Here is a 26,735-nt window from a genome sequence, read left to right on the forward strand (position 1 = left end):
TTTCGTTTCACGCCGTTCACCATGAGGGAACAATAATGTTATATTTTAATAGCATAGCATAGATCAGTGTTATCTGCGATCTATGCATAGAGCCTGCGTGGGAGCAGACTCTATACATAGATCGTCCATCCGACAGGACGAAGGTAAGTGACTTACACACATCAAACCCCTTCAGTGTCAGGAATGTATATATAAATTCCTACTGCACGGGGTATGTGCAGTAGGAACATTTATATACATTTTACTGACGTGTGGGGCTTAATAGCAAGCACTACATATTTTAGTATTGGTAAAAATATATAAAAAATGTAAAAGTAAAAGACGAAAAAGAAACGAGGAACAAGGATCAAGCAAGCATTGACCTGACAGGTCAGTGCTAACTTGCTCCTTATATTGGGCCGTCTAATATGGCCCTTAGTCTCTTCCTCAGATACCAAGTGCAAAGATTTTTTTTCTTTATTGTTCATTATGAAACTGCCTGCACATAATAAAATCAAGTTCAGCATAACCTGAATAATCAAGATGAAACGCTCTAAATACTTACGTTTATTTTGAGCATTTTCTTATTCAGTGAAGGGTTATCCAAGAACTTTCTCTTTCTGTGCCTTTCTACTGTGAAAGCAGAACTAACAAAAAAGATACAGTTAATGATAGATCCATAACCACAGTTTCACTGAAGTAAACAAAGTCAAACACAAAGAAAAGAAAGTAGCTGTGTATTTACTAATGCCGAATAACACCACTAACTATATTGGTGCCTCAGATAAAAATGTAATTACAGTACAGTTTATATAATAATTGTATGAAAAATAAGTGAAGGCTGGAAGAGCAGATCCATAGATTGTGTGTTCACACATGATAGATTTGTGACAATAAATGAAGAAGGTATTTTCCACAGCACGTGCAAGTGATTTTTACAACATTTTCCAGCTATATGGGACATCTAAAGACATTTCTTTTTACTTACTTTTCCAAGTTTTGCAAGTGTTCTCGAACTTTTTGCACTAGACATAACTTTGTGTCATTAACCACAAAGTCATCACAACGGTAACTGCAAGCAAGAGAATACGCATATGTAAAGGGAATTCATTACCAAAAGAGTTGCTTTGTTTTGTTTTCAACTACCCAAAGAAACTGAAATATTCCACTTCTCACACTGCTCACTGGAGCAGGCACAGTAAATGAAAACTTTATTGTAGTACTAGAAGACTAAATAAGGAGGCTGTAATAGTCTGTGACATTCCAATCCACCTACAGTCATTTCAGCTGTCATAATGCACATGAACCCTTGACAATCAATACATTTCACATGTTATACAATATGGCTGCTCACAGGGATGGTATTAAAATATAGCATCAACATTTAAAATGCACAATAAAACACACTTGAATAGATGTATTAATTAGAATTTTGGTAGACTGTGGCATAAACTGTGCCAAAATGTTCTGTATTGTGATCAAAAACAAATTTCATCATAGATGTTTTAAGCCACCTTGACGTTAGACAAGTCTAATATGGACACAAGAGAGTTTAAAGCTATCAGTTTTATGGAGGAAAAAAACGGTTGCAAAAACAGATGCAATTGTGTGCCATCCACTTGGGTCCTTTTTTCTATTGACTTCCATTATCAAAAAAAAAAAAAAAAGACACAGATCCATTAATTTTTTAAGCTTTTTTTTCTGCTCTCTCAGTGTTAGAGTAAGGGAGTTGTACAAGCAGCTCAGAATATAGAAAGAAGGTCAACTCACATGGGCGGTTGATAGAAAGTAGAAAGAGAACATTCATGCATATGAATCCATATTTCCCTACCTCCACCACTGTTGGTAAGCGCCCAGTCCCAATGCAGCACTTCCAGGATCAGGGAGACCGGGGGGGGGGGGGGTGTCATCACGCAGCTGCCCAATCAGTGGCTGAGTTGGAACATTACAGCACCCACTGATTGGCTGAGCAGGCAACAGTGCATTTGCTCGCTCATCTACTGACTGCTAGCTCTATTACATGTGGAGATATCTGCCTGATTTGGCAGGTAATCTCTCTGCTAGGGCTGGGCGATATTGACCTAAATCAATATCGCGGTTTATCGCACATGTAGCCGCGGTAACGATAATTCAACGATAATTATGACACGCCCCTTTTTGCAAACCACACCCACTTGCCGTGCCAAACTGACGACATTTTGATTAAAAAAAGTAAAAAAGAACTCACTGAGCAGCAACCCGTGGTTAGTCTATTATCATTATTATTAGTCATTATTAGGGGACCTCGACATGTATATACAGGTATACAGCCTCTACAGGATGTGTATACACAGGGGGTCACATAGGGATTGTTGTGTATGACTATACAGGGGTGGGAGGGGGGGGGGGGTGGCTAGGGGTGTATTACTATACAGGAGGTACATAGGGATGGGGGTACGGGTCTATACATGGGAGTGCATATGGATAGAGATGTATGACTATACAGGGGGGGATAGGGGATGTATGACTATACAGGGGGGGCATATGGATAGAGATGTATGACTATACAGGGGGGATAGGGATAGGGGTGTATGACTATACAGGGGGGGCATAGGGATAGGGGTGTATGACTATACAGGGGGGGGCACATAGGGATAGGGGTGTATGACTATACAGGGGGGGGCACATAGGGATAGGGGTGTATGATTATACAGGGGGGGTGGATTGGGGTGTATGACTATACCGGGGGGACGGATTGGGGTGTATGACTATACAGTGGGGGACGGATTGGGGTCTATGACTATACAGGGGGGGACGGATTGGGGTCTATGACTATACAGTGGGGGACAGATTGGGGTGTATGACTATACAGTGGGGGACGGATTGGGGTGTATGACTATACAGTGGGGGACGGATTGGGGTGTATGACTATACAGGGGGGGACGGATTGGGGTGTATGACTATACAGTGGGGGACGGATTGGGGTGTATGACTATACAGTGGGGGACGGATTGGGGTGTATGACTATACAGGGGGGGACGGATTGGGGTGTATGACTATACAGTGGGGGACGGATTGGGGTGTATGACTATACCGGGGGGACGGATTGGGATGTATGACTATACAGGGGGGGACGGATTGGGGTGTATGACTATATAGGGGTGTATTACTGTACAAGGAGCACAGGGAGGTGTATGCTGGGACCTGTAGTCCCCTCAGTACAGGGCTGTAACATAGGAGGAATGAATGGGCTGCAGCAGGCAGAATGCCACACACAGCAATGTCTCCTACAGCTTATCCTGCCTGCTGCAGCCCATTATTCCTCCTGTTACAGTCCTGTACTGTACCACAGGAAAGCCGCTGCCAAGTGCTGCTGTGACATGGCCGCGTCCCTGCACACACAGGACAACATGTGCAGCGCTCGCCGGCCGGGTGTGTGTGTGTGTGTGTGTGTGTGTGTGTGTCCCGGACCAGTCCCATCCGATCGCCCCCACACCCGGCCGGCGCGGCCATGTCACAGCAGCACTTGGCGGCGGCTTTCCTGTAGTCACCTCAGTGTGCAGGGACGCCGGACCGGACGGGTGGTGGGCGCTTTGGCAGGACAGGTGCGGTGGGACGGAGCCTCGGACCGGACGGGTGGGTAGGGCGGACAGGTGCGCGGACCGGACGGGCGGTCGCTTGGGGAGGGGGAGGGGGAAGGGGGGAGCATTCTCACCTGGACCCTGCTGCTGCTCCTCCACCTCCCGCTGATACCAGCGCTAGTGCCGGGCCGCTCGTGTGTGTGCGGGGGGCACTGCCAGGACGGGCGCAGGGACACAGAAATACAAAAATACCGCAAATACCGTCCTGGCCAAGTTGAAGTCGGTTAACCGACGCCAGTGACGGTATCGGTATTTTTGCGGTATACCGCCCAGCCCTACTCTCTGCGTAATAAAGTCTTTAGGGTGGGTTCTCTCATAAAGTGAACTTTTTGAGAGAATAGAGTTTTTACAACATAGTTATTGTTTTATGCCCTCTTTCTCTTCCCTTCGCCCCCTCCCCTTTTTTCTTTTGATGCTAACCCTAATATTTTGCTTATGCCTTATTCACACGTCAGTATATTTTTCCAATCCGCAAATTTTATTCAGTAACAATCTGCAAATTCAGTCCGTATTGCATCCGTAAAAAAATACGGACCCCATAGAGTTGTATTGGGTGTGTCAGTTACTGTCCGTACTAGGGCCTGTAGTTTTTTTTTTGCGGAACGGATTGCAGCCCAGTACACAACACGGATGTGTGTATGGGTCCATTGAAATACATTGGTCCTATTTTTCTGCGGATCCGCAATTGCGGACAGGAACAGGATGTGTGAATAGGGCGTTACTGCCTACTTCTCTAGAAACATGAGCACTCTTACCTTTTGCATCTTTAATGTGAAGGGGCCTAAATGGGTTCTCCTGGATTAGAAAAAGCACAGCAACTTACCTGTAAAAACAGCATCACCCCTGCCCTCAGACTGTGTATGGTATTACAATTCAGCTTCATTTACTTTAATGAAACTGTGCTATAAAACCACACCCAAACTGCGGACAGGAAAGGTGTGCCTTGGGAACCAATTTAACAAACCCAAGAAATGCAACCAAATCTCCTATTACTAGCATAAGAAGTATAGTATGGATGGCACTCTTAAAAGAAACAGATTTTATATCAAATGGTGTTCCTAAATGGTCAATGATCACAGATGTGACACTTTGTCAAGTAAGTCCTCTCTTTCTTACTTGGCAATCTGCAGAGAACAGTCTTTATTATATCACCTTCAGTTTATCATTTGACATTGTCATCTAGGCGGGGCTTTATCATAGTTGGACCCCCTCTTCGAAGAAAGAGGGATGGCTCAACTGCCGTGATGGCCCTGCCTAGGTGACACCGTTCACTGATGAAATGGCAATGTCCACCGATTAAAATAAGTTATTTTAGAGCAGAAAGAAGATAGACAAGTTTTATGCAGATATATATTAAATATGCAGCATCTAAGCTTGTGAAGAAGAAGGCAATAGGTAAATTATTACAGTACTAACAGATATTGACCATTATTACAGTACTAACAGAATACCATATTTCACCACAAATAGCAATGACAAAGTGTTCCAGCTGCAGTTACTTCCTGGAGAAGAATTTTAAAATGTTATCCTCCTGGTAAAACTATCCAGTGAAACTCTACAAAAGGTTTCCATCTTCTAATCCCACATGTAGGAGATATGGCTCCTGTAGGGGGACTATGGATCATGTCTGGTGGTCTTGCCATATACTCCAATCCCTTTGGCAGTCTGTTTTCACCTAGTATAATAAGGTATGCTCGACAACAGTCTGATCTTTTGCTGATGTTGCTGTTGCTGAACTGGCTGAGCACAGTTGTGACGCGGCGGAGGGGGGGCGGCGGCAGCGATTCGGCCGTCCGTCCGAAGATGACATTTGGCACAAGATGGCGGACGGCCTTGACACGGATCAGGTAATGTATAATGCACCACACACTTCCGGGTACACGGGTGGGGGTGGGGGGACACGGGGAAGGGGGCGATTCACAGACATAACATACATTACAAAGTTGTATAACTTTGTAATGTGTGTTATTCTGTGAATAATTTTTTAGCGCCGCACTACCCCTTTAAGGTGTTCCCTTGAATTTTGCATTCTTACCATAGTGCATTTTGTTAAAAGTTCTTATGTCATGCCATTATATGCTTCTCATACTACATGACATATCTATTGTTTTTCTTGATTAACCAAAACATTAAAAAAAACTTTACATGTATAAGGCAACCACAAACTTATAAAAAAAAATCTTAAAAACATTCCCTTTAAGAACATTAAATTAATAGTAATAAATGTGAGTCTCACCAATATGTGCTGTAGCTGCTGCAGTCCATACATACTGTGTGCTGTGTTTTCTCTTTCTCTAACTTTTCCTGTTGCTTGTAGTTTGGAAGTGGTGTTTGCGCTTCCTCATAATGTTTCTTTGCATGACCATTCACATAACTAGAAGCAATCAATAGATCTCATCAGTGACATTTGCTCTTTATTAGGGTATGGCCACATGCAGCGGCCATAAGGGAGCAGATTAATCAAACATGTTGTAAAGTGAAACTGGCTCAGTTGCCCCTAGCAACCAATCAGATTTCACCTTTCATTTTCCAAAGAGTCTGTGAGTGAAAAGTGGAATCTGAATGGTTGCTAGAGGCAACTGAGACAGTTTCACTAAATCTCCCCCATCTCACAAGATTTTTTGGGTATCGACTGGCAGTAAAACCAAGTTGGCACAGTTTATGGACGTACCTATACAGACTGCTTAAAGGGGTTGTCCGGCGATAAAAAATTATTCACAGAATAACACACATTACAAAGTTATACAACTTTGTAATGTATGTTATGTCTGTGAATGGCCCCCTTCCCCGTGTTTCCCCCCACCCACGCTAGACCCGGAAGTGTGGTGCATTATACTCACCGCATCTCGTGTCGTCCACGGTCTCCGATCCTCAGCAGTGACGTCTTCTTCGGGAGGCCGGCGGATCTTCCCGAGTGCCGGCCACCCTCTGCAGCGTCATCCGAAGCTCAGCCGCGATTGGCTGAGCATAACTGTGCTCAGCCAATCGCGGCTGAGCAGCTGATGACGTGGCCGCGTCATCAGCTGCTCAGCCGCGATTGGCTGAGCACAGTTATGCTCAGCCAATCGCGGCTGAGCTTCGGATGACGCTGCAGAGGGCGGTCGGCACTCGGGAAGATCCGCCGGCCTCCCGAAGAAGACGTCACTGCTGAGGATCGGAGACCGTGGTCGGTACGTGACAGGTAATGTATAGCGCACCACACTCTGGGTACACGGGTGGGGGTGGTGGGACACGGGGAAGGGGGCCATTCACAGACATAACATACATTACAAAGTTGTATAACTTTGTAATGTGTGTTATTCTGTGAATAATTTTTTATCGCCGGACAACCCCTTTAAGCACACCTACACAAATATGCATATAAATGTTGTCATCAATAACATCCACAAACAAAATGGACACATAGTGGTCCAGATTTATCAGTATGTGGGAAACCAAAATTGGCCTAATTTGCCTACAGAAACCAGCCTTAATATCTGGTAAAATAAAAGCTGAGCTGTGATCACCCTAGTTACTTCAAAACAACAGCCTTTGTTTAGAAATAACAAAACAATTATTTGCCATTAAATGACGGCCATCCACTCAATTTCAACAGTGTGTGAACATAGCTTTTTTTGTGTTTTCAATCCACTCCTGGTTTTGGTTGAAAAATACTGAGCTAAAATACTGTGGGAACATAGCCTTAATGTGAATATAGCTATACTTGATATAATACATGGAAATAGGAAGATAGACCTCTGATATAATACATGGAAATAGGAAGATAGACCTCTGATAAATCTTTTTTTCCTGGCCAGACTGAAATTCTTACAAAATCATGCTTACCTATGGAACCCTCAAATTCCGTTGGGCACATTTGGTATATAGGGTAAAATTTTATAAAAAAAATGTAAAAGGAAGGAACCCAGATTTAAGAAAAAGACTGGACAAAACAGTCTGAGGTAGAAAATATTGGGATTTTCTTTCTTATCTCAACACTCGGGTCAGGGAAGGAGGGGGGTAGAGGGGATGGATAAAGGTATATTGTAATTTGCATAACAATATATGATGTGAATGGCTGGTTGGCAATTGTTTGGATTTACACGTAAAGGAGAAATAATTAAAAAAAAATTATTATATATATATAATATGTACTGTCTTATATACAATACACATGGGAAGGGGGAGAGGCTGCCTGACACAATGCTGTGTCCTGCAGCCTCTGAAGAGGCAGTGGTGGTTTCTGTAAGTGCTTACTCTACTTCTAGGACAGTGAGTGGTGATAGCAATGACAACTCTTCATGTCAGGGAGCCCCCCCCCCACCCCCTCCCCCATACTGTATAAAAGAATATACAGTACACAGAGAGAAAAAAGCTTTGTATAGCGATAGCGCTATTCAGTAACACTAGAACAGAGCAGGGAAGTGAGAACTGTATGGCTTAGAGACCTGCAGTTCCTAACACAAACGCCGGTGGCAGCAGAGAGGCAGTGTTACCCCTTATTGCTGCCACTAAACTTCAAGTACTGTACATATGTATATCAAAACTTTACTTTGTTTTTTTTTCATAAAGTTATATTATATAGTAATATAAACTTTATTAAAGCAATGTATTAGCAAAAAACAAAAAAGCCAAAGTGGACAGTTACTGTATACAGATGTGTTTACAGCTTAGAACAATATTGTTGCAGTTTTCATCTTTACCACTATTACCCCAACACAAATATGTGTGAGGGTACATTCACACTGAGTAATATAGGCGGAATTCTGTGGCGGAGAATCCTGCCTGCCTCAGTGTCTCTATGGGATGGCTTGCCCGTATCCTCCAGTCCCGACGTTCTCTGCTTAAAGAACTGACATGTCAATTCTTTCAGCGGAGGTGCACAAGCCATACCATACAGACACTGTGTGACACTGAGGCAGACCACTGAATTTCGCCTATATTACTCAGTGTGAAGATACTGAACAAGGCAGACATTCATGACATATCCACTGTGTTCCTCTGGTCAAACGTTAATACTCACAGGTATCAGTTTTGAAGTCATAGAATTTATTAATACATTTAGTAACCTTACTGTACTTACCGTCCACAGTGGACACTGGAACAAGTCAGACAGACCCATGGGCTTTTATTAGAACGACAAACTAAAACAGACAATAAAATACACAGTGAGCAAACTGTACCTTCTATTGTAAGACATAGGGGACTGGTAAATCAGACCCTCCCCTGGTCCTTGTTGAGTCCTTTTAAGGCTCTTTTACACAGGCTGATTATGGGAAATGCTCATTTATCTGATAATTGGCCCTTATGAAGGCTATGGTCACACATCAAAAACGCATAATAGTAAATGCTACAAAAATGATGTGTGAACATAGCCAAAAGGTCAGAGGATGATCGCTGTATTAAATTGCATTGTTATCGGTTGTACAGCCCCCTTAGACATAGATGTGCATTCGATAATGATTTTTTAGTCTGTACAAAATATTCAACCTGCCGACAAGCGGGCTTTTGCTTGCTCATCAGCTGATCACTGGACTTTTTACATAGGACGATTATTGGGTAATTATACGTTCCTAGTAAAGCTAAAACGATAATCAGTCTGTGTAACAATACCTTTAGGCTCTAAAAATGTCCAACAATGGTAGAATACCGATGTGCTTAATGCATGCTATTACCAACCCCCGACTTCCAACTGTTCATGTATCACATTAACTTATGCTCACTATTGCACCTTACCCATCATGTAAACCCAAGGGACCTCAACGCACGTTTTGTATCTTCCTCAGGGGGCGCTGAATATGTATATAATATTTGTATATAATAATATTTGTATATAACTGGATACAGGTATGTATAGCTTTGTTTTACGGAATAAAGAAAAAAATTATGTAAATTGTAAACTTGCTTTACATCACATCTACAGTTGAATTAGATTTTAAAAATAATGACAGTGCCCATTTAAAAGGGCTGTCCAAGCAAAAGCAATCAATACATAGAATAGGCTATGAATAGTTGATCAGCAGGGTGCCAACACCCGGCTCACCTGCCGATCAACTGTAGATAGGCTTTATCCTGGGTACCCCCTTTAAAATATATTTTACAACATGTCATCAGAACATTATTTAGACTATCTTCTAAATTACTGTTTTAATGATCCTCTGCAGTACCGGGACTTGAAGTTACACAACACCAACAATAACAATGTGTCTAACTGCCCTTAATGTATTTGGCTGTTTTTTCAAGTGTGATTGTGCCATGTTCTTCTTGCGCCATGTTTTACCATAATGCACCAATCACTAATGTAAGGCTACGTGCACACAGAGCAAAAGTGGCGGAATTCCGCCATGTTCTTTCTTCAGCGTGGAGAGAGGAGACCGGGGACTGGTTCCTGTCCCACATTAGAGCATGAGCCTCCCATAGACTGTCATTATGACAGGAAGGCTGTCGGCTTTCCGACACGTTTGCTCTGTGTGCACATAGCCTATGGCTTTAAACAGCTTGCATAAGGCAGCAGAAACATCGCCTCTGGAAACACTTTGAAGTTCCTTTTGCTTCATTAATACGGTTTGCAGTGCTGATCTCCAAGTGTCTAAGGTGAAAAACCAATCACTTTAAAGTTGGTCAGCTAAGTGTAAAATAAAACTGTAGAAAAACCTTAGTAAATTTTTCAGGACATCAGAAAAAAAAACAATGACACCCTCTTTTGTTGGGATTCAGAGCTGCTTTGTTGCAAAATCAAAAAAATTGAGACATAAACATATAATAAAATATATAATGAAAATTCAGAACAAGCGAAAAAAAGGAAAAAACCCTATAAAAAGTGTCAGCTTTAGGCCCTATTACACACACACAGATTTATCTGACAGATTATTGAAGCTAGGAATGGATTTGAAAAGAGGAGAAATCTCAGGCTTTCCTTTATGACCTGTTCTCTGTTTATAGTCTGTTCCTGGCTTTGGCTTCAAATATCTGTCAGATAAATCTGTATGTAAAAGGGTACGTGCACACTACGGAATTTCTGCAGAGACTTCAAGCGGATCCCGACGAACAGCCTTTACGGAAATTCTGTAGTTTGCAAGTTCCCTTATAGGGCCTGCTTTGTTTCTATTAAGTAAATCGGAGCAATGAGTTAGAAAGCTGCAGACATGTTGTGCCACCTTAGCAGTCTTTCTACTGGGCTGCAATAACTTATGAGTCATGTACAGTATATTAACACGTGGCTTTACAAAAGTGAGTGGTGTAGGAAACCAAGAAAGTAAAGGTTATTCTGCATGAAGTAACTATGGTAGTAACCAAATATCAATGTCAATCTTCAATCTAATGCAGAGAAAAAAAAGAAGAGGAGGGGCACCCACTTCTAACATCTACAACACAGTACAATCTGAAATTAAAGCTCAGAACCACACATCTGCCCTCTTGGCTCAAAGAGAAACAAAAGGCATGGACAAGAAAACTCCATCCTGTATCCTCCTCATCCCTAATGACAGCTGGAGGGTGAGGGTCTGCCAGGCCACCAGACATTACATTGATAGCCATTACAATAGCATGGACAAATTCCTTCCAGTCCATTGAAGATATACCCTCAGGGCACATTCACACATACAGGATATGCAGCAGATTTGAAGCTGTGTTTAGTCACTCGGTTACATCTGCAGCAGATCCTGTACCTGTGAATGTACTCTCAATGTATATTTTGTGCTGCTCCTTTAAATAGGACAAGAACACAACACTAACAAAACTATTCTTATAATGTCCTAAGACCGAGTATAAAACCCCAGCAGCATGTTAGCAGGAAGGTAATGGGCACAGAGTATTGTGTGCAGCAGAGTATTGTGTAAGGCAGCCTCGCCCAAGGAAATCAGGATTCAGGAACCGCAACCACTGCAGCCTCTGACTTCTAACAATAGGAGCGTGTTCACATATCACCTCCATCCTTTCCACAGACAGACCCCCACCTGGGCATTTCCTTGTACTAATACAGGAAAGAATGCAGTCTACAGTGTATACACAGAAAGAGGTCATTTACCCCATGTAAAACTGGTAAAGGAGAATGTAAGCATGCTCACAGTGGCCACCACCTGGAGAGATGTCTGGCAGGGAGGTCAGCAGTGATAGCATAAAGGTGTATACAATACTATATCCTCATATAGATCCATACTATACTGTATCCTCATATAGGTCCATACTATACTCTATCCTCATATAGATCCATACTATACTCTATCTTCTTATAGGTCCATACTATACTCTATCCTCTAATAGGTTAATACTATACTGTATCTTCATTTAGATCCATAATATACTTTAACCTCATATAGATCCGTACTTTACAGTATTCTCATATAGGTCTATACTGTATTCTCATATAGATCCATACTATACTGTATCCCCATATAGGTCCATACTATACTGTAACCTCATATAGGTCCATACTATACTGAATCCTCATATAGGTCCATACTATACTGTATCCCCATATAGGTCCATACTATACTGTATCCTCATACAGATCCATACTATACTGAATCCTCATATAGGTCCATACTATACTGTATCCCCATATAGGTCCATACTATACTGTATCCCCATATAGGTCCATACTATACTGTATCCCCATATACATCCATACTATACTGTATCCTCATACAGATCCATACTATACTGTATCCTCATATAGGTCCATACTATACTGTATCCCCATACAGATCCATACTATACTGTATCCTCATACAGATCCATACTATACTGTATCCTCATACAGATCCATACTATACTGTATCCTCATACAGATCCATACTATACTGTATCCCCATTCAGATCCATACTATACTGTATCCCCATATAGGTCCATACTATACTGTATCCTCATACAGATCCATACTATGCTGTATCCTCATATAGGTCCATACTATACTGTATCCCCATACAGATCCATACTATACTGTATCCTCATACAGATCCATACTATACTGTATCCTCATACAGATCCATACTATGCTGTATCCCCATATAGATCCGTACTATACTGTATCCCCATATAGATCCATACTATGCTGTATCCTCATATAGATCCATACTATGCTGTATCCCCATATGGATCCGTACTATGCTGTATCCTCATATAGATCCATATTATGCTGTATCCTCATACAGATCCATACTATACTGTATCCCCCCATATAGATCCATATTATGCTGTATCCCCATATAGATCCGTACTACACTGTATCCCCATATAGATCCATACTATGCTGTATCCTCATATAGATCCATAAAGCTACAGCCTTATATAATTCCACACTATACTGTAACCTCACAGATCTACAGACAATGGTACATCCTCACTATGGTCAGTAATACACTGTATGGTACAATCCAGCAAGCTGACATCATGGCACACAGCCCCTCTAGCCCGCAAACAATGGGGCTTCCTAGTGAGATGAGAGGGCGATGCGTGAGCACAGCCCCCGATGTTTGTGCCATAACACACGTGCACTAATATCGTTTATCCGCACTATCGCGATAATCCAGGTACCATTCCCTCCCCGTAGCTCCGCAGCAGGACCCCCGGCGCTGCTTTTTCCACACAATAACAGTCTAGCACTAGGCCGTGCCCGGAGCCGGGGACTTTCCTAAGCGCTGCAGCCAGGCGGCGCTGCATCTCCAGCGGGTGGAGCACGAGGCGGAGTAACGCAACTCACCGCTGCAGCACCACGAGGAGGGGCAGCCGCTAGGGAACGCGGCAGAGTCCGGGGCAATGCAGACACTTGCGGTCAGGTGCGGGCACTCCATGGCGGTGCGGAGGGACACAAGAGGTTAAGATACAGTAAACCGGGACTTTTTCCACCATAGCAACATGAAGGCGGGGCTTCTTGACGCAAGTTAATATCAATGCTCCAGCAGCGTTCAGGCCAATGGTTTCTATGGTGACCGTGCGCTGTACCTGACGGAGTGCGGGGACTGGTTCCTGTCCCACATCAGTCAGGATGCTGAGGAGGCGGCTCCACTTCCTCCTCTTCATGGAGCACTGAGCTCTAGGTCGCCTCAGCCTGCGCTATATATGATTTTTTTGTGTGTCATATAGTTGTCCCATAGTATTACAACAGTCTCGAACATAGAAGATTGTTGGCAGAAAAAGACCACCAGGTCCATCTAGTCTGCCCTTTTAATATTTCCCTTCTTATTATCTTGGATAGATATATGTTTATCCCAGACAGGTTTACATTCTGTTATTTACCTACCACATCTGCTGGAAGTTTGTTCCAAGTATCTACTACTCCTTCAGTAAAGTAATATTTTCTCATGTTTCTAATCTTTCTCTTAACTAACCGCTCACTGTGTCTCCTTTTTCTTGAGTTCATTTGTTTTCTAAAAATACCTCTTGAACTTTATTTAGTCCTTTACCATATTTATAGGTTTTGATCTTTTCTCCCATTTCCCTTCTTTCTTCCAGACTATATGGTACTGATATGGTTCCCAACTGCACCCTATAGGCAGGGCCGGCCTTTGGGGTGTGCGAGCTGTGCGGTTGCACAGGGCGCATCACTCCTGGCCAGCTGGGGGGGCGCTCTGGCAGACAGTCAGCTGCACACTTAACTGGTCTGGCAGACAGACGTTCTGTCTGTCTGCCAGAGCGCCCCCCTAGCTGGCCGCCTGCCCTCCTTGCATAGGGGTTTGTATTGGGGCGCTCCAGACAATAGACGGGCTAGGAACCTGGCAAAATAATGTGTCGGGTAAATCCCGGTAAGCTCCGCCCCCCGCCGACAAGCCCCGCCCCCGGCACCCACCACGGGTGGGAGGCTGACTCTTTCCTTGCGACATTGCAGCCTGCAGTGTGATCAGGTCCCATCAGTGTGGTGACCTGTGACCCCTGCCCAGCCATGTGCCTCCTCCCTCCTCCTCCTCAGCAATTCGTGCAGCCTCCAGGCTCCTGTGCCCCTGCTGTAAGTCTGATGCTTCTCTCTCCTCTGTCTCTCTAGCTCTTTATCCTCCCTCTCATCTACCTCTTTCCCTCCTATCTATCTATCTATCTATCTATCTATCTCCTATCAGCTGAAACAGTGCACAACTACTGCCCCCAGCATACCCCAACAGCTAAACTATCTATCTATCTATCTATCTCTCCTATCTATCTATCTATCTCTCCTATCTATCTATCTCTCCTATCTATCTATCTCTCCTATCTATCTATCTCTCCTATCTATCTATCTCTCCTATCTATCTATCTCTCCTATCTATCTATCTCTCCTATCTATCTATCTCTCCTATCTATCTATCTATCAATCAATCAAAAGGATCGCCCACAGCACTCCAGATAAGTTGAAAATTCAAAAATATTTATTCCATGATGGTGCAGCACAGCATACAAGTCAAAGTGCGACGTTTCAACGACCTTCCGTCGTCTTTTTCAAGCGTGACTCACAGAAAACAACAGACCTCTTTATACATGTGTGGTAATTAGTGTAGGGACATGATTGGTGCACAGGTATTGGATTGATCAGAGTTTGACAAGCAAACACAATGTGAATACATTCTGAGTGTATAGTACAACAAGTGAAAAAAATAGTGGATAATAAAAGATCAAGCTTAAGCCGGACGGCGGATTACATAATCACAAAGTTATGAACATAAATGCAGAAATTTATCACACTGTGATCCGGCTCACCACTCTGGCTGTTTCGGATTCAGGAACCTCAGGCAGACATACGCAGGTGCACTAAAGTGGAATGCTTTGTCAGTGCATCTACTGCGTGTAGCAATGTTTCATTGAGCGCTGTTCACATACTGGTGTGGTCTCCGGTACTAGGAACAATTCTGTTGAGAGATCGCTTCACCCCAGGTCTAAACTTTCTGGCCCGGTACCGCTTTCTCCCATGTCTTTTCTCGGATTCCAAAGTTTGTTAAAAAAATCACCAGTTTTTTGTGATCCCATACGTGTGTCTGGTAGCGTATGTCCCGATACTTAGGAAGCCCTTGTATGGACATCGCATCACCCCGAGGTGTTCGGTACCGCGTCATCCTGGGTTCCTATGGCCACTCCAGGCCTTTTCTCAGACTAACGCTCCAAAAAAAACACACCGGGTAAATCGCTCCTTGTGAACACGTACAGATGAGATATGTAAGAAAAAAAGTTGCCTGGGTTTCAATAGGTGTCTTCGCAGGTGGTGAGTCTTCACACCGTGTTATTGATATGATCTAAAGAAATAGAAAAAATTAATTGTTAAATAATATAGTGAATCAAGATCCATTATTTACAATATTTACAATAATTACTGCGGGATTTGTCAATGAAAGATAGTGGAATGGAGGAATTACATCTCATCACCTCAGTTGGTGTTTAGTTGTTTTGTATTCAACATTCAAGCCATGTGTACCTAATGCCTCTGTTTTGAAGATCCACTGTAATTCTCTTTTTTTCAATGCCAGTTGTCGGTCACCTCCTCGTGGAGATGAAAACACTCTATCTACCACCATACATCTGAGGTCACTCTCCTTGTGGTTCATCTCCGTGAAATGTTTTGCAACAGGTAAGTCCATTTTTTTCTTTCGGATGCTGTATCGATGTTGGTTAAATCGTGTTTTAAAGTCCCAAGTGGTCTCCCCTACATAGATCTTATTACAGGGGCACCATAGGACATACACAACATAATCTGAATTACATGTGAGGTAATGTTTGATCTGTTTGATGTTTTGCAAATGGACTTACCTGTTGCAAAACATTTCACGGAGATGAACCACAAGGAGAGTGACCTCAGATGTATGGTGGTAGATAGAGTGTTTTCATCTCCACGAGGAGGTGACCGACAACTGGCATTGAAAAAAAGAGAATTACAGTGGATCTTCAAAACAGAGGCATTAGGTACACATGGCTTGAATGTTGAATACAAAACAACTAAACACCAACTGAGGTGATGAGATGTAATTCCTCCATTCCACTATCTTTCATTGACAAATCCCGCAGTAAATATTGTAAATAATGGATCTTGATTCACTATATTATTTAACAATTAATTTTTTCTATTTCTTTAGATCATATCAATAACACGGTGTGAAGACTCACCACCTGCGAAGACACCTATTGGAACCCAGGCAACTTTTTTTCTTACATATCTCATCTGTACGTGTTCACAAGGAGCGATTTACCCGGTGTGTTTTTTTTTGGAGCGTTAGTCTGAGAAAAGGCCTGGAGTGGCCATAGGAACCCAGGATGACGCGGTACCGAACACCTCGGGGTGATGCGATGTCCATACAAGGGCTCCCTAAGTATCGGAACATACGCTACCAGACACACGTATGGGATCACAAAAAACTGGTGATTTTTTTAACAAACTTTGGAATCCGAGAAAAGACATGGGAGAAAGCGGTACCGGGCCAGAAAGTTTAGACCTGGGGTGAAGCGATCTCTCAACAGAATTGTTCCTAGTACCGGAGACCACACCAGTATGTGAACAGCGCTCAATGAAACATTGCTACACGCAGTAGATGCACTGACAAAGCATTCCACTTTAGTGCACCTGCGTATGTCTGCCTGAGGTTCCTGAATCCGAAACAGCCAGAGTGGTGAGCCGGATCACAGTGTGATAAATTTCTGCATTTATGTTCATAACTTTGTGATTATGTAATCCGCCGTCCGGCTTAAGCTTGATCTTTTATTATCCACTATTTTTTTCACTTGTGGTACTATACACTCAGAATGTATTCACATTGTGTTTGCTTGTCAAACTGTGATCAATCCAATACCTGTGCACCAATCATGTCCCTACACTAATTACCACACATGTATAAAGAGGTCTGTTGTTTTCTGTGAGTCACGCTTGAAAAAGACGACGGAAGGTCGTTGAAACGTCGCACTTTGACTTGTATGCTGTGCTGCACCATCATGGAATAAATATTTTTGAATTTTCAACTTATCTGGAGTGCTGTGGGCGATCCTTTTGATATATTGTGGAAGTCTTGGTCAAGACCACCTGCGGGCACCCTCCTACAACTAGTTGTGCTGCTCTTGCTAAATTCATACTCTATCTATCTATCTATCTATCTATCTATCTATCTATCTATCTATCTATCTATCTATCTATCTATCTACCCCAACAGCATACCCCAACAGCTAAACAGTGCATACCTCCTTCCTGTCTATCTATCTCCTGTCTATCTATCTATCTATCTATCTATCTATCTATCTGCACAACTACTGCCCCCAGCATACCCCAACAGCTAAACGGTGCACAACTACTGCCCCCAGCATACCCCAACAGCTAAACGGTGCACAACTACTGCCCCCAGCATACCCCAACAGCTAAACGGTGCACAACTACTGCCCCCAGCATGGTAAACAGTGTAATCGCCAAATAGGCCAAGTCCAAATTTGCTGTGTTTTAGTGAAGTCCCATCTCAGAGATCACATATATAACAGTTGGGGGGGGGGGGGGTAGATGATTGATAGATAGATAGATACATAGATAGATGGTACTTCTATCGGGGGTCGGGTGGTCTGGGGGGCTGGGGTTTAGGGGTGGAGCTTGTTGTAGTAGGATTTAGTATATCGTATCTAAATACTACAGCCTCCCGTCTCGTTTGTGGTTTTATTGTGGGGGTCGTCTGGAGGGGTGGGAGGCTGTAAGATTTAGGAAGGGGGGGGGGGGCGCCAAAAGAAAGTTTCGCACAGGGCGCCATCTACCCTAAGGCCGGCCCTGCCTATAGGTCTACTGGGGCCACCCTGGTATTTCCTTATTTATGTTCCAATACTCACAACCGAGTGGGACTTAAGGGGCTACGTATCAGGGTGGTTTGGTGATCTCCCCACTGGAAGGCACCCCCTTGGCAATAGGTTTCCCTACCCTGGAGGGATATCTGGCTATTCCCGTGTTTTGAGATTTGTAACTGAGACTCTACAGACCCTTCTTTTGCTGATATGTGTTATGCCTGACACCCTCCACCATTTTTTGTAGCCCATCTTTGGACCTGTTCTATTTGAACCAATATCTTTTTGTACATGAGGTCTCCAGAACTGGACAAAGTATTATGGATGTGGTCTCACTAGAGCTCTATACAGCAGGATCACAATCTCCCTCTTCTTACTGGTTATACCTCTAGCTATACAGCCCAGCATACGATTTGCTTTCCCCACCACCTGGTTGTACTGGTGACTCAGAAATCACTACCCTTAACGCTACGTTTACGCGGAGAGATAATTCGCCCAATTCATAGTTTAATGATTTTGAAGCAACGATTTGGTTTTTATAACGATCAGTGTTTAGACAAAGTGAAAAATTGTTTAAAAAATCGTTATTGCGATCGCTTTAAGATTGCTTAAGCCCATCTCACACATATAGTGAATCTGTGAAAGACACAAAGCGATCTGCGAATTTTTAGTGGACAACCAACGTCGATTTGACGTGTTGAAAGATCAAAATGAACGATTTCTCACTCGTCGCTTGATCGTTAGCTGTGTTTTCATGAGCCGATTATCAAATGCGATCGTTATCGCGGAAATTTGACCGATAGTCGTTCAGTGTAAACGCACCATTAATTCTTCTCTTCTGCGTCTTTGCCAACACAGAACTGCAAATAAGATACTGAGTTAGAAGATTCTTTCTCCCCAAGTGCATTTTTTTACATTTGGAAGCATTGAAGTGCAGTTTCCATTGTTTTGACCACATATCTAGTAATGTTAAATAATTTTTCATATTGCTGACACCTCTAGGAATATCAACCCTATTGCACACTTTTGTGTCATCAGCAAACAGATAAACCTACCAAACATATTAAAAAAATAGAACAGACCATTGTGACACACTAATTGTAACCAGCCTATGGTAGGAATCAACCATACATCCACTGAATTATCCAGAGATTAAGCCCCAAATTAACTTTATCAAACGCTTTGCTGAAGTCCAGCTAGGCAATACCCATGGCACCAGCTTCATCCAGCACGTTTGTGACATAAATTGAGATTAGTTTGACATGATCTTTGCTCAGTAAAGCCATGTGGTTTGGATCTATCAAATGGTTGATTCTTAGATTATCTATTAATTTTTTTTTTTTTTTTTAGAAGCATTTCCATCATTTTTACTACTACAGTTGTTAAGCTAACTGGCTTGTAGTTACTGAGCTTTACTACCCTTCCCTTACGCCCTGCAGTGGCACAGTAATAAGGACCCATGGCATATCGATACGTGAGTCCTGCTCCCAGCATCTTATCACAGATGCTGCCTGGGCGGGGGGAGAACTCTGTTACAGGCATTCCACGTCCGTGATCTGTGCGGAATGCGTGAATGCGGCTAAGCACTTATACTTGTGAAATCACTACACATTTACACACCTCTTATAAAACTAACATGGCCTCCAGGTTGTTCTTGGCTGAGGAGGCATACACCATGATTGCCTCAGATACATAGACAGCCAGCAAGACAGAAGAGGAAGATCCCTTGTTCCTTCTTCCTTATTTTCTGTCCCCCATCCTCCTCATCATCTGGTAATGATGAGCCCCCAAGGCGCCACCTCAGGACAATGCCACAGGAAGCCCCACAAGCCCCCTTAAATGACCCAACCTGGGCCCCAGTCCCTGACACCTATAAGCCTCAGGAATCCAATTTTACCCCACCAGCTTCACAGAAATACTTTTTCAGTAAGGATTTCATCAATCTGATAGTGGCTCAGACCCCCAACAATTTTTGGCTCAACACCCAAATTAATCTTTTGCTAGACCCCTTGAGATGGACACCTGTCAATGCAGCCGAGATGACTACATTTTGGGGCCTTGTGTTGCATATGTGTAGTAAAAAAAAAACCCTTAGTTCAGCAACATTGGAAGGGGGATATTATTTATAATACCTCACTTACGGCCATGTCCAGGGCACACTTTGAAGCAATCCGTAGATTTTTGCATTATAATGATAATGCAACGTGCCCACAAAGAGATATTTTCACCGATGACTGCCTTTTCAAAGTAAGGCCGGTCAAAGAACATTTCTCTAATTTGCTGAGGTATATTTCCCAGAGAAATACATCTCTATTGATCAGACCCTAATCAGCTTCAAGGGAAGCCTTAGTTTCCACCAATATATTTCCAGTAAGCGGTCTAGATATGGTGTGAAATTACACAAACTATGTAATATTACCTCAGGGTACACTCACAGGTTGAGGCTATGTTCACACTACGTAAATCTACAGCCGTAGTTCTCGACGCAGAACTACAGCCGTAGATTTGCGGGGTGGAACATAGCATAATTTGCTATGGGATCCCGGCCGGAGCATACACACATCGTATACGCTCCGGGCGGTTCCCATGCGGCGCTGCAAACAACCGACAGGTCCATTATTTGCGGACGGAATTCAATGAATTCCGCCCGCAGAAGGACCTGGCAGTTCACACAGTGAAGCGAGCGGCTCCAGCCGCTTGCTTCATTCTGTGCTATGGGAAGCTCTGATGCGGGCGCGCACTGATGCGCCCGCATCAGAGCTCCACGAAGGAAAGATCATCCGACCGGTACTTAAGTACCGGCCGTGATGATCCGGGCTAAGACCGGCCTTTCGTGACCCGGCCGGAGTCACAGTACGGCAGGTCTCATACGCAGTGTGAACATGGCCTTAGGGTTTATAAAGGAAGGGATACCCACATTAAGCCCACAAAATGCTACCCGCCCTGAGAGTTAGCGGGAAGATTGTGTGGGAACTGATGAACCCACTGCTGGATCAGGGTTGCCACCTGTATGTGGATAACTTTCACACCAGCGTTCTCCTTCTCCAGTCCCTCGCTGCTCGAGCTACTGTAGCTTGTGGTACCGTGCGGAAAACCAAAGAGGCCTCCCTAGAAATCCCATAGCAGAGCCTATCCCAAGAGGTGAGAACAGGTTCCTTACTTATAAGGATTTGGTGTTGGTCAAGTATAGGAACAAACATGATGTCCTTATTTTTACCACAATTCATGGTAACAGCGCCACCTCTGTCCCTTTGTAACGTAACACAACTTTGACACTGAAACCTTATTGTATTGTGGGCTACAACAGGTACATAGAAGTAGTTGATCTGTCAGATCAAGTCCTCAAACCATACAGTGCCACAAGAAAGACCAGGATTTGGTACAAGAAGCTGGCCGTGCACATGGTCCAAATGGCAGTGTACAATGCTTTTGTACTTTTTTGTTGTGCCGGCCACACAGGGACCTTCCTGCAGTTTCAGGAAGTTATACTCAAGGCCCTAATCTTTGAAAGCCAAGGACAAGCAAGCCCAAGTAGTTCTGGAACTGCAGGACCCTTTGTCATACCAGGGCAACACTTTTCTGAGCAAGTCCCCCACTCTGGAAAGAAAGTGGGGGACAGAGTGTGCCATAAAAGGGGAATTAGAAGGGACGCGTGTTATCAGTGAAACAACTTGATTGATAATCCAGGCCTCTGCAATGTAAATTTCTTCAAAGCGTACCACACATCTATGGAGTATTAATTTAGATTCTTACCCTACTTTAATAGGGCACATACACAGTATAAGTGGTGGAGCATCACATACTGACGTAGAAAGTCATACTGACTTGAAAGATCCCAAGTGTGAAAATTGGATTCTCCACTTTTAACCCACTGCAGCTCATTTAATCCAGGAAAAATTTTTTTTATAATACTCATGCACCCTACACCCCTAAAAACATTGCTTGAGTGGTGTAATTTCTGTAATGGGGTCCTTTTATGGATGTTTCTCTTTCTATTTTTCTGAGAATGTCTGCAAAAGTCATCCAACGCTGTGCATATCTCATAATTTAAGCCTCAAATAAGCATGGCCCTTGCTCTTGCACTGGCTCCTTAGCCCCATCATTTTTCCAGGAAAACGATTTAGGCCACATGTACATTTTTTTTTTAATAGGGGACATGTATGACAAGGGCAGATTTTCCATGTCGGCATCACATACATGAAAAGTCATACTGGCATTACAGTTGACCAGTGTAAACATTTACTTTTAATTTAATTTACTTTTCACCCACTGCAGCACGTTCAATCCAGGAAAATACATTTTGTAAATGCTCATGTACCCTACACCCCTAATTACATTCCTTGGGTGGTATAGTCGGAGGTTTCACTGTCCTGGCAGCATAGGAGCAAGGCCTCAGTCATCCATTCCGGCTGCAAAAGGGCACTCTATCCTTTTGGAGGCTTGTCCTGCTTCCACATAGCAATTTATGTCCACGTGTGGGGTATTTCCACACATTTACACTAAATTACACTACTCATTTACTCACTTTTCCATTTTTCTCTTTTAACCCCTAGTGACAATGAAAGAGTCCAGGCTAGACCAAATTTTCAGACATAAAAAATGTATTTTTCTTATTTTCACAGCTCTTTGTTCCCACTATGTTTCTGTCACTAGTAGTTTCCATAATGGGTTCACTTGTGGGGGGGTTTCCACTGTCTTGGTAGCAGAGGGGCTTTGTAAACGTGATATGGCTTCTCCTTCCCTTTGGAGGCTTGACCTGTGCCCACACGGCACTTTATGTCCACATGTTCAGTATTTCTGTACTTGGGGAAATTGCTTTTCTTCTTTTTTTTTTTTTTTTTGGGGGGGGTTTCTTTTAACCTTCTGCCCTCCAGCTGTTACAAAACTACAATTACCATCATGTCTGGGCAGCCACAGCAAAGTGTTGCACTGGTTCCCAGTTAGGAGCAGGTGGTTGAAGTGGAAGATATCCACTGCTCCAGGTAAAGTAAAGGTTCATTTACACGAAACGATAATTGGCCCGATCGTACGATTAACGATGTCGGAGTAATGATTTTTTTTTCATAACGGTCAGCGTTTAGACGGTACGATATATCGTACGTAAAATTAGTTTTGCGATTGTTTTGCGATCGCTTAAGCCTATCTCGCACATAGGAAAAATCGGTGAAGGACTGTTTACACAGAACGATATGCGAATTTTTTGCGAACAACGATTTTAGAACATGTTGTAAGATCAAAATGAACGATTTCTCGTTCGTCGCAGGATCGTTCGATGTGCTTAAACGCAACAATTATCGCTCCAATTCGATCGTTATCATGCAAATTCGCACGATAATCGTTCCGTGTAAACGCAGCTTAAAAAGCAAACTTTTTTCCCAACGTTTAAAACATAATACAGATTAAAAATACACACCAGCACGTTTCTGGCTGAACCATGATTAAGGTCACTGTCGTTATAAGTTTCAAAATCTAAATCAACAGTAGGTGTGAAATAAAGCAAGTTTGCAATATACATTCATTATTTTTTTGTTATAATGCTATAAACCAAAGCTGAACTTACCAGAAATCCAGGTCTAGTCTCCTGAAGGCAAATCAGATTTTTAGATTTGTGTTGGTTGTAAAAAAAACCTGACTAAATACAGGAATTCCAGCCAGTACAGAGTGTCACAGCTCAATGTGTCCATCAATCACATGACTGCCTTCTCTCTGAGGGTTGAGATGGCTTGGGAAACACAGGACTTCCTGTTTTCTGTCTCTTTGAGGAAAACAAAAAACAGTGAGAAGACAGGAAGTGCCGTGTTCCATGATAACTAAAAAAAGAAACAAATAATGAATGTAAATTGCAAACTTGCTTTATATCACATTTACTGTTGATTTAGATTTTGAAAGTTATAACGACAGTGACACTTTAAGGGTACAAACCCACTTGACGTATTTGCTGCGTGAATCAGTCTTAAAAATAAGCAGGCAAAACGCAGGTTGGCTTTATACGATTGTTCTGCGTTAAAATACGCAATTGCGTATTTTTGAAGCGTGAAGCTTGTTGTTAGCAAAGCATCAGTTGTTAACAACCTGTGTGAAAAACGCATGTAGCTTCATGCTTTCAAAATACGCAATTGCGTATTTTAACGCAGAACAATTGTATAAAGCCAACCTGCGTTTTGCCTGCTTTTTTTTAAGACTGATTCACGCAGCAAATACGTCAAGTGGGTTTGTACCCTGAAACTGTACTATGTTTTAAATGTTGGAATAAGGGTTTGCCTTTTACTTTACTGAATGCTCTATCTGAAGGAGACCTGATGACATCTCTAGACCTGAAAGACGCCTACCTTCACATTCCCATTTAAGAGCGTCACAGAAGGTTTCTTCATATTGTGGTGTACATCAAAGGTCAACTACACCACCTCTAATTCAAGGTATTTCTTTTCAGGGCTCATTTCTGCTCACTTTGTTGGTATCGCTCAAGTTACAGGGCAAAGATTCAATTAGGCGCCCCCCCTTGTGTGCGCCCATGTTGTCCCTTTCTCTGCTGGTATATAACATAAATATATATATATATATATATTTTTTTTTTAATGAAGTTTAGATGAGTGATTGTTCAGATGGGTGATTCGCTCATCTATACTGGCAGCACTAGTGTGGTGTTAACAACATGGGATACATAATGTCATATTTACTGTGTACCTGGAATGTTTTTATGAAGAATGATTATCAGGCAGCTCTGGGCTCAATTAGCATTTTTTTAAAGTACTTAAATTTTTCCCATTTAAAATTTGGTCCCTAAGTACCTTAACAGAGGCGCCGTTGTCTCAGCTCTCTGCTGTCTCGACCTGTGAATTAGGAGGTGAAGCTTCCTGATCTATCTCCAGTGTATGCAAATGAAGAGCCCGTGGAGCCTCATCAAAGAAACTCAAAACACAGGACTAGCCAGATATGGAGGCCCGATAGGCAGATAGGCCGGCCCGCCCCCAGTGGGAGGGAATTCCCTCCCCTCTATGACGCGGCTCCATTGATTCTAGCGAAGCCGCATCATAGAGGGGAGGGAATTCCCTCCAAGTGGGGGAGGGCCGGCCTACCTCCGGTGCTTGAGCACCGGGCGGTAACCGTGGAAAGAACGGCGCTGTACAGGAGTACCGGGCCGCAGGTTGGAAAAACGGACCGCGGCACCAGCTTCCCTATGACGGCGCCGTTCTATCCCTGTGTCAGGTTAAAGAGGACATACCTGATGGTACATCCTCTTTAACCCCTTAGTGACCGCCGCACGCATATTCACGGCGGCCACTAATGGGCTTTATTCCGATGCGTACGCCTTTTAACGGCGGGCGCATCGGAATAAATTACCGCCCGGCGGCGGTTGCAGGACGGGTGGTCAGCGGTCAGTGTGAGAATTCTCCGCTTCGGGCAGTTTAACCCGTTAAATGCCACTGTCAAACCATGACAGCGGCATCTAACGGATCCCGGACGGCGCTGTGGGTCACTTACGTGATCGCGATGTCCCGCGGCGCCGTCTGGTCCTCCGATGTCTCCATGGTGATCCCGGGGTCCTAATGAAGGTCCCCGGGGTCACCATGGAGATGCCTCATGCTGACAGGGGTGGCCGTGGCTATTGCCTGTCAGCATGAGGCATGATACAATATACTGCAGTACATCAGGTACTGCAATGTATTGTATCAATGATCTAAGTATTTTACACTAGTGTACAGTAATGTACACTAGTGTAAAAGTAAAAAAAAGTGAAAAGAAAAGTGTACCAAACACAACACAGCCCCCCAATAATAAAGATGCATTACATTCCCCATACCCAATAAAACGTGACATAAAAGTGATCAAAAACACAAATCCTATACATATTTGGTATCGCCACGTCCGTAACGACCCAATCTATAAAACTATATCAATAATTATATCGCACGACACACGCTGTAAAATTTTTTTAAAAAAACAATACCAGAATAGCTGTATTTTATCAATCCACTTTAGAAAATACATCATAAAAGAGATCAAAGAGTCATATACATATAAAACTTGGTATTAATAGAAACTACAGATCTTCCCGCAAAAAATAAGCCCAAAACCAGCTCTGTCGCGCAAAAGATAAGAACGGTATGGATCTTGCAATGTGGCGACAGTTTTTGTGGGTTTTTGCTAGGAAGATAGTTTCTATTGCGCCAAAGCGGTAATAGTTAAAAAAAAACTACACAAATGTGGTATCGCCGTAACCGTAGCGACCCAGAGAATACATGTATTATGTTATTAGTGACCGCCGATACGGATACGATCACTAATGGGCTCTATTCTGCTGCCATCAGCTCTTTATGGCGATGGTGCAGAATAGTGCAGCGGCGCCGGTAATGCCCGCAGCCCCCTCCTCTCTGCAGCCCTCCTCTGGTCACTGACCCTCCCCTCCCAGAGCGGCCATCTGATCCAAGATGGCCGCCGCCATCTCTGTGAACAGA

The 26,735-nt window shown here is 43.2% G+C and overlaps 1 protein-coding gene across 2 annotated transcripts in view; it reads right to left on the reverse strand.

The window, feature by feature from the left end:
- USP3 (ubiquitin specific peptidase 3) overlaps positions 1 to 13,449 on the reverse strand; it is a 31,330-nt gene extending 17,881 nt beyond the window's left edge. The window contains exons 1-5 of one of the 2 annotated variants that reach the window (XM_069980594.1): positions 13,280 to 13,449; positions 8,662 to 8,722; positions 5,836 to 5,973; positions 968 to 1,051; positions 545 to 626 (exon numbers count right to left, since the gene is read on the reverse strand). In XM_069980594.1, the coding sequence (XP_069836695.1) occupies positions 545 to 626; positions 968 to 1,051; positions 5,836 to 5,973; positions 8,662 to 8,722; positions 13,280 to 13,370 (456 nt within the window). In that variant the 5' untranslated portion in view covers positions 13,371 to 13,449. The remainder of the gene's footprint in view (positions 1 to 544; positions 627 to 967; positions 1,052 to 5,835; positions 5,974 to 8,661; positions 8,723 to 13,279) is intronic. The other variant, XM_069980603.1, reaches the window with a different exon arrangement.
- Positions 13,450 to 26,735: the final 13,286 nt, after the last annotated feature.

Source organism: Dendropsophus ebraccatus, chromosome 1 (assembly GCF_027789765.1).
Source record: "Dendropsophus ebraccatus isolate aDenEbr1 chromosome 1, aDenEbr1.pat, whole genome shotgun sequence".
Taxonomy (NCBI): Eukaryota; Metazoa; Chordata; class Amphibia; order Anura; family Hylidae; genus Dendropsophus; species Dendropsophus ebraccatus.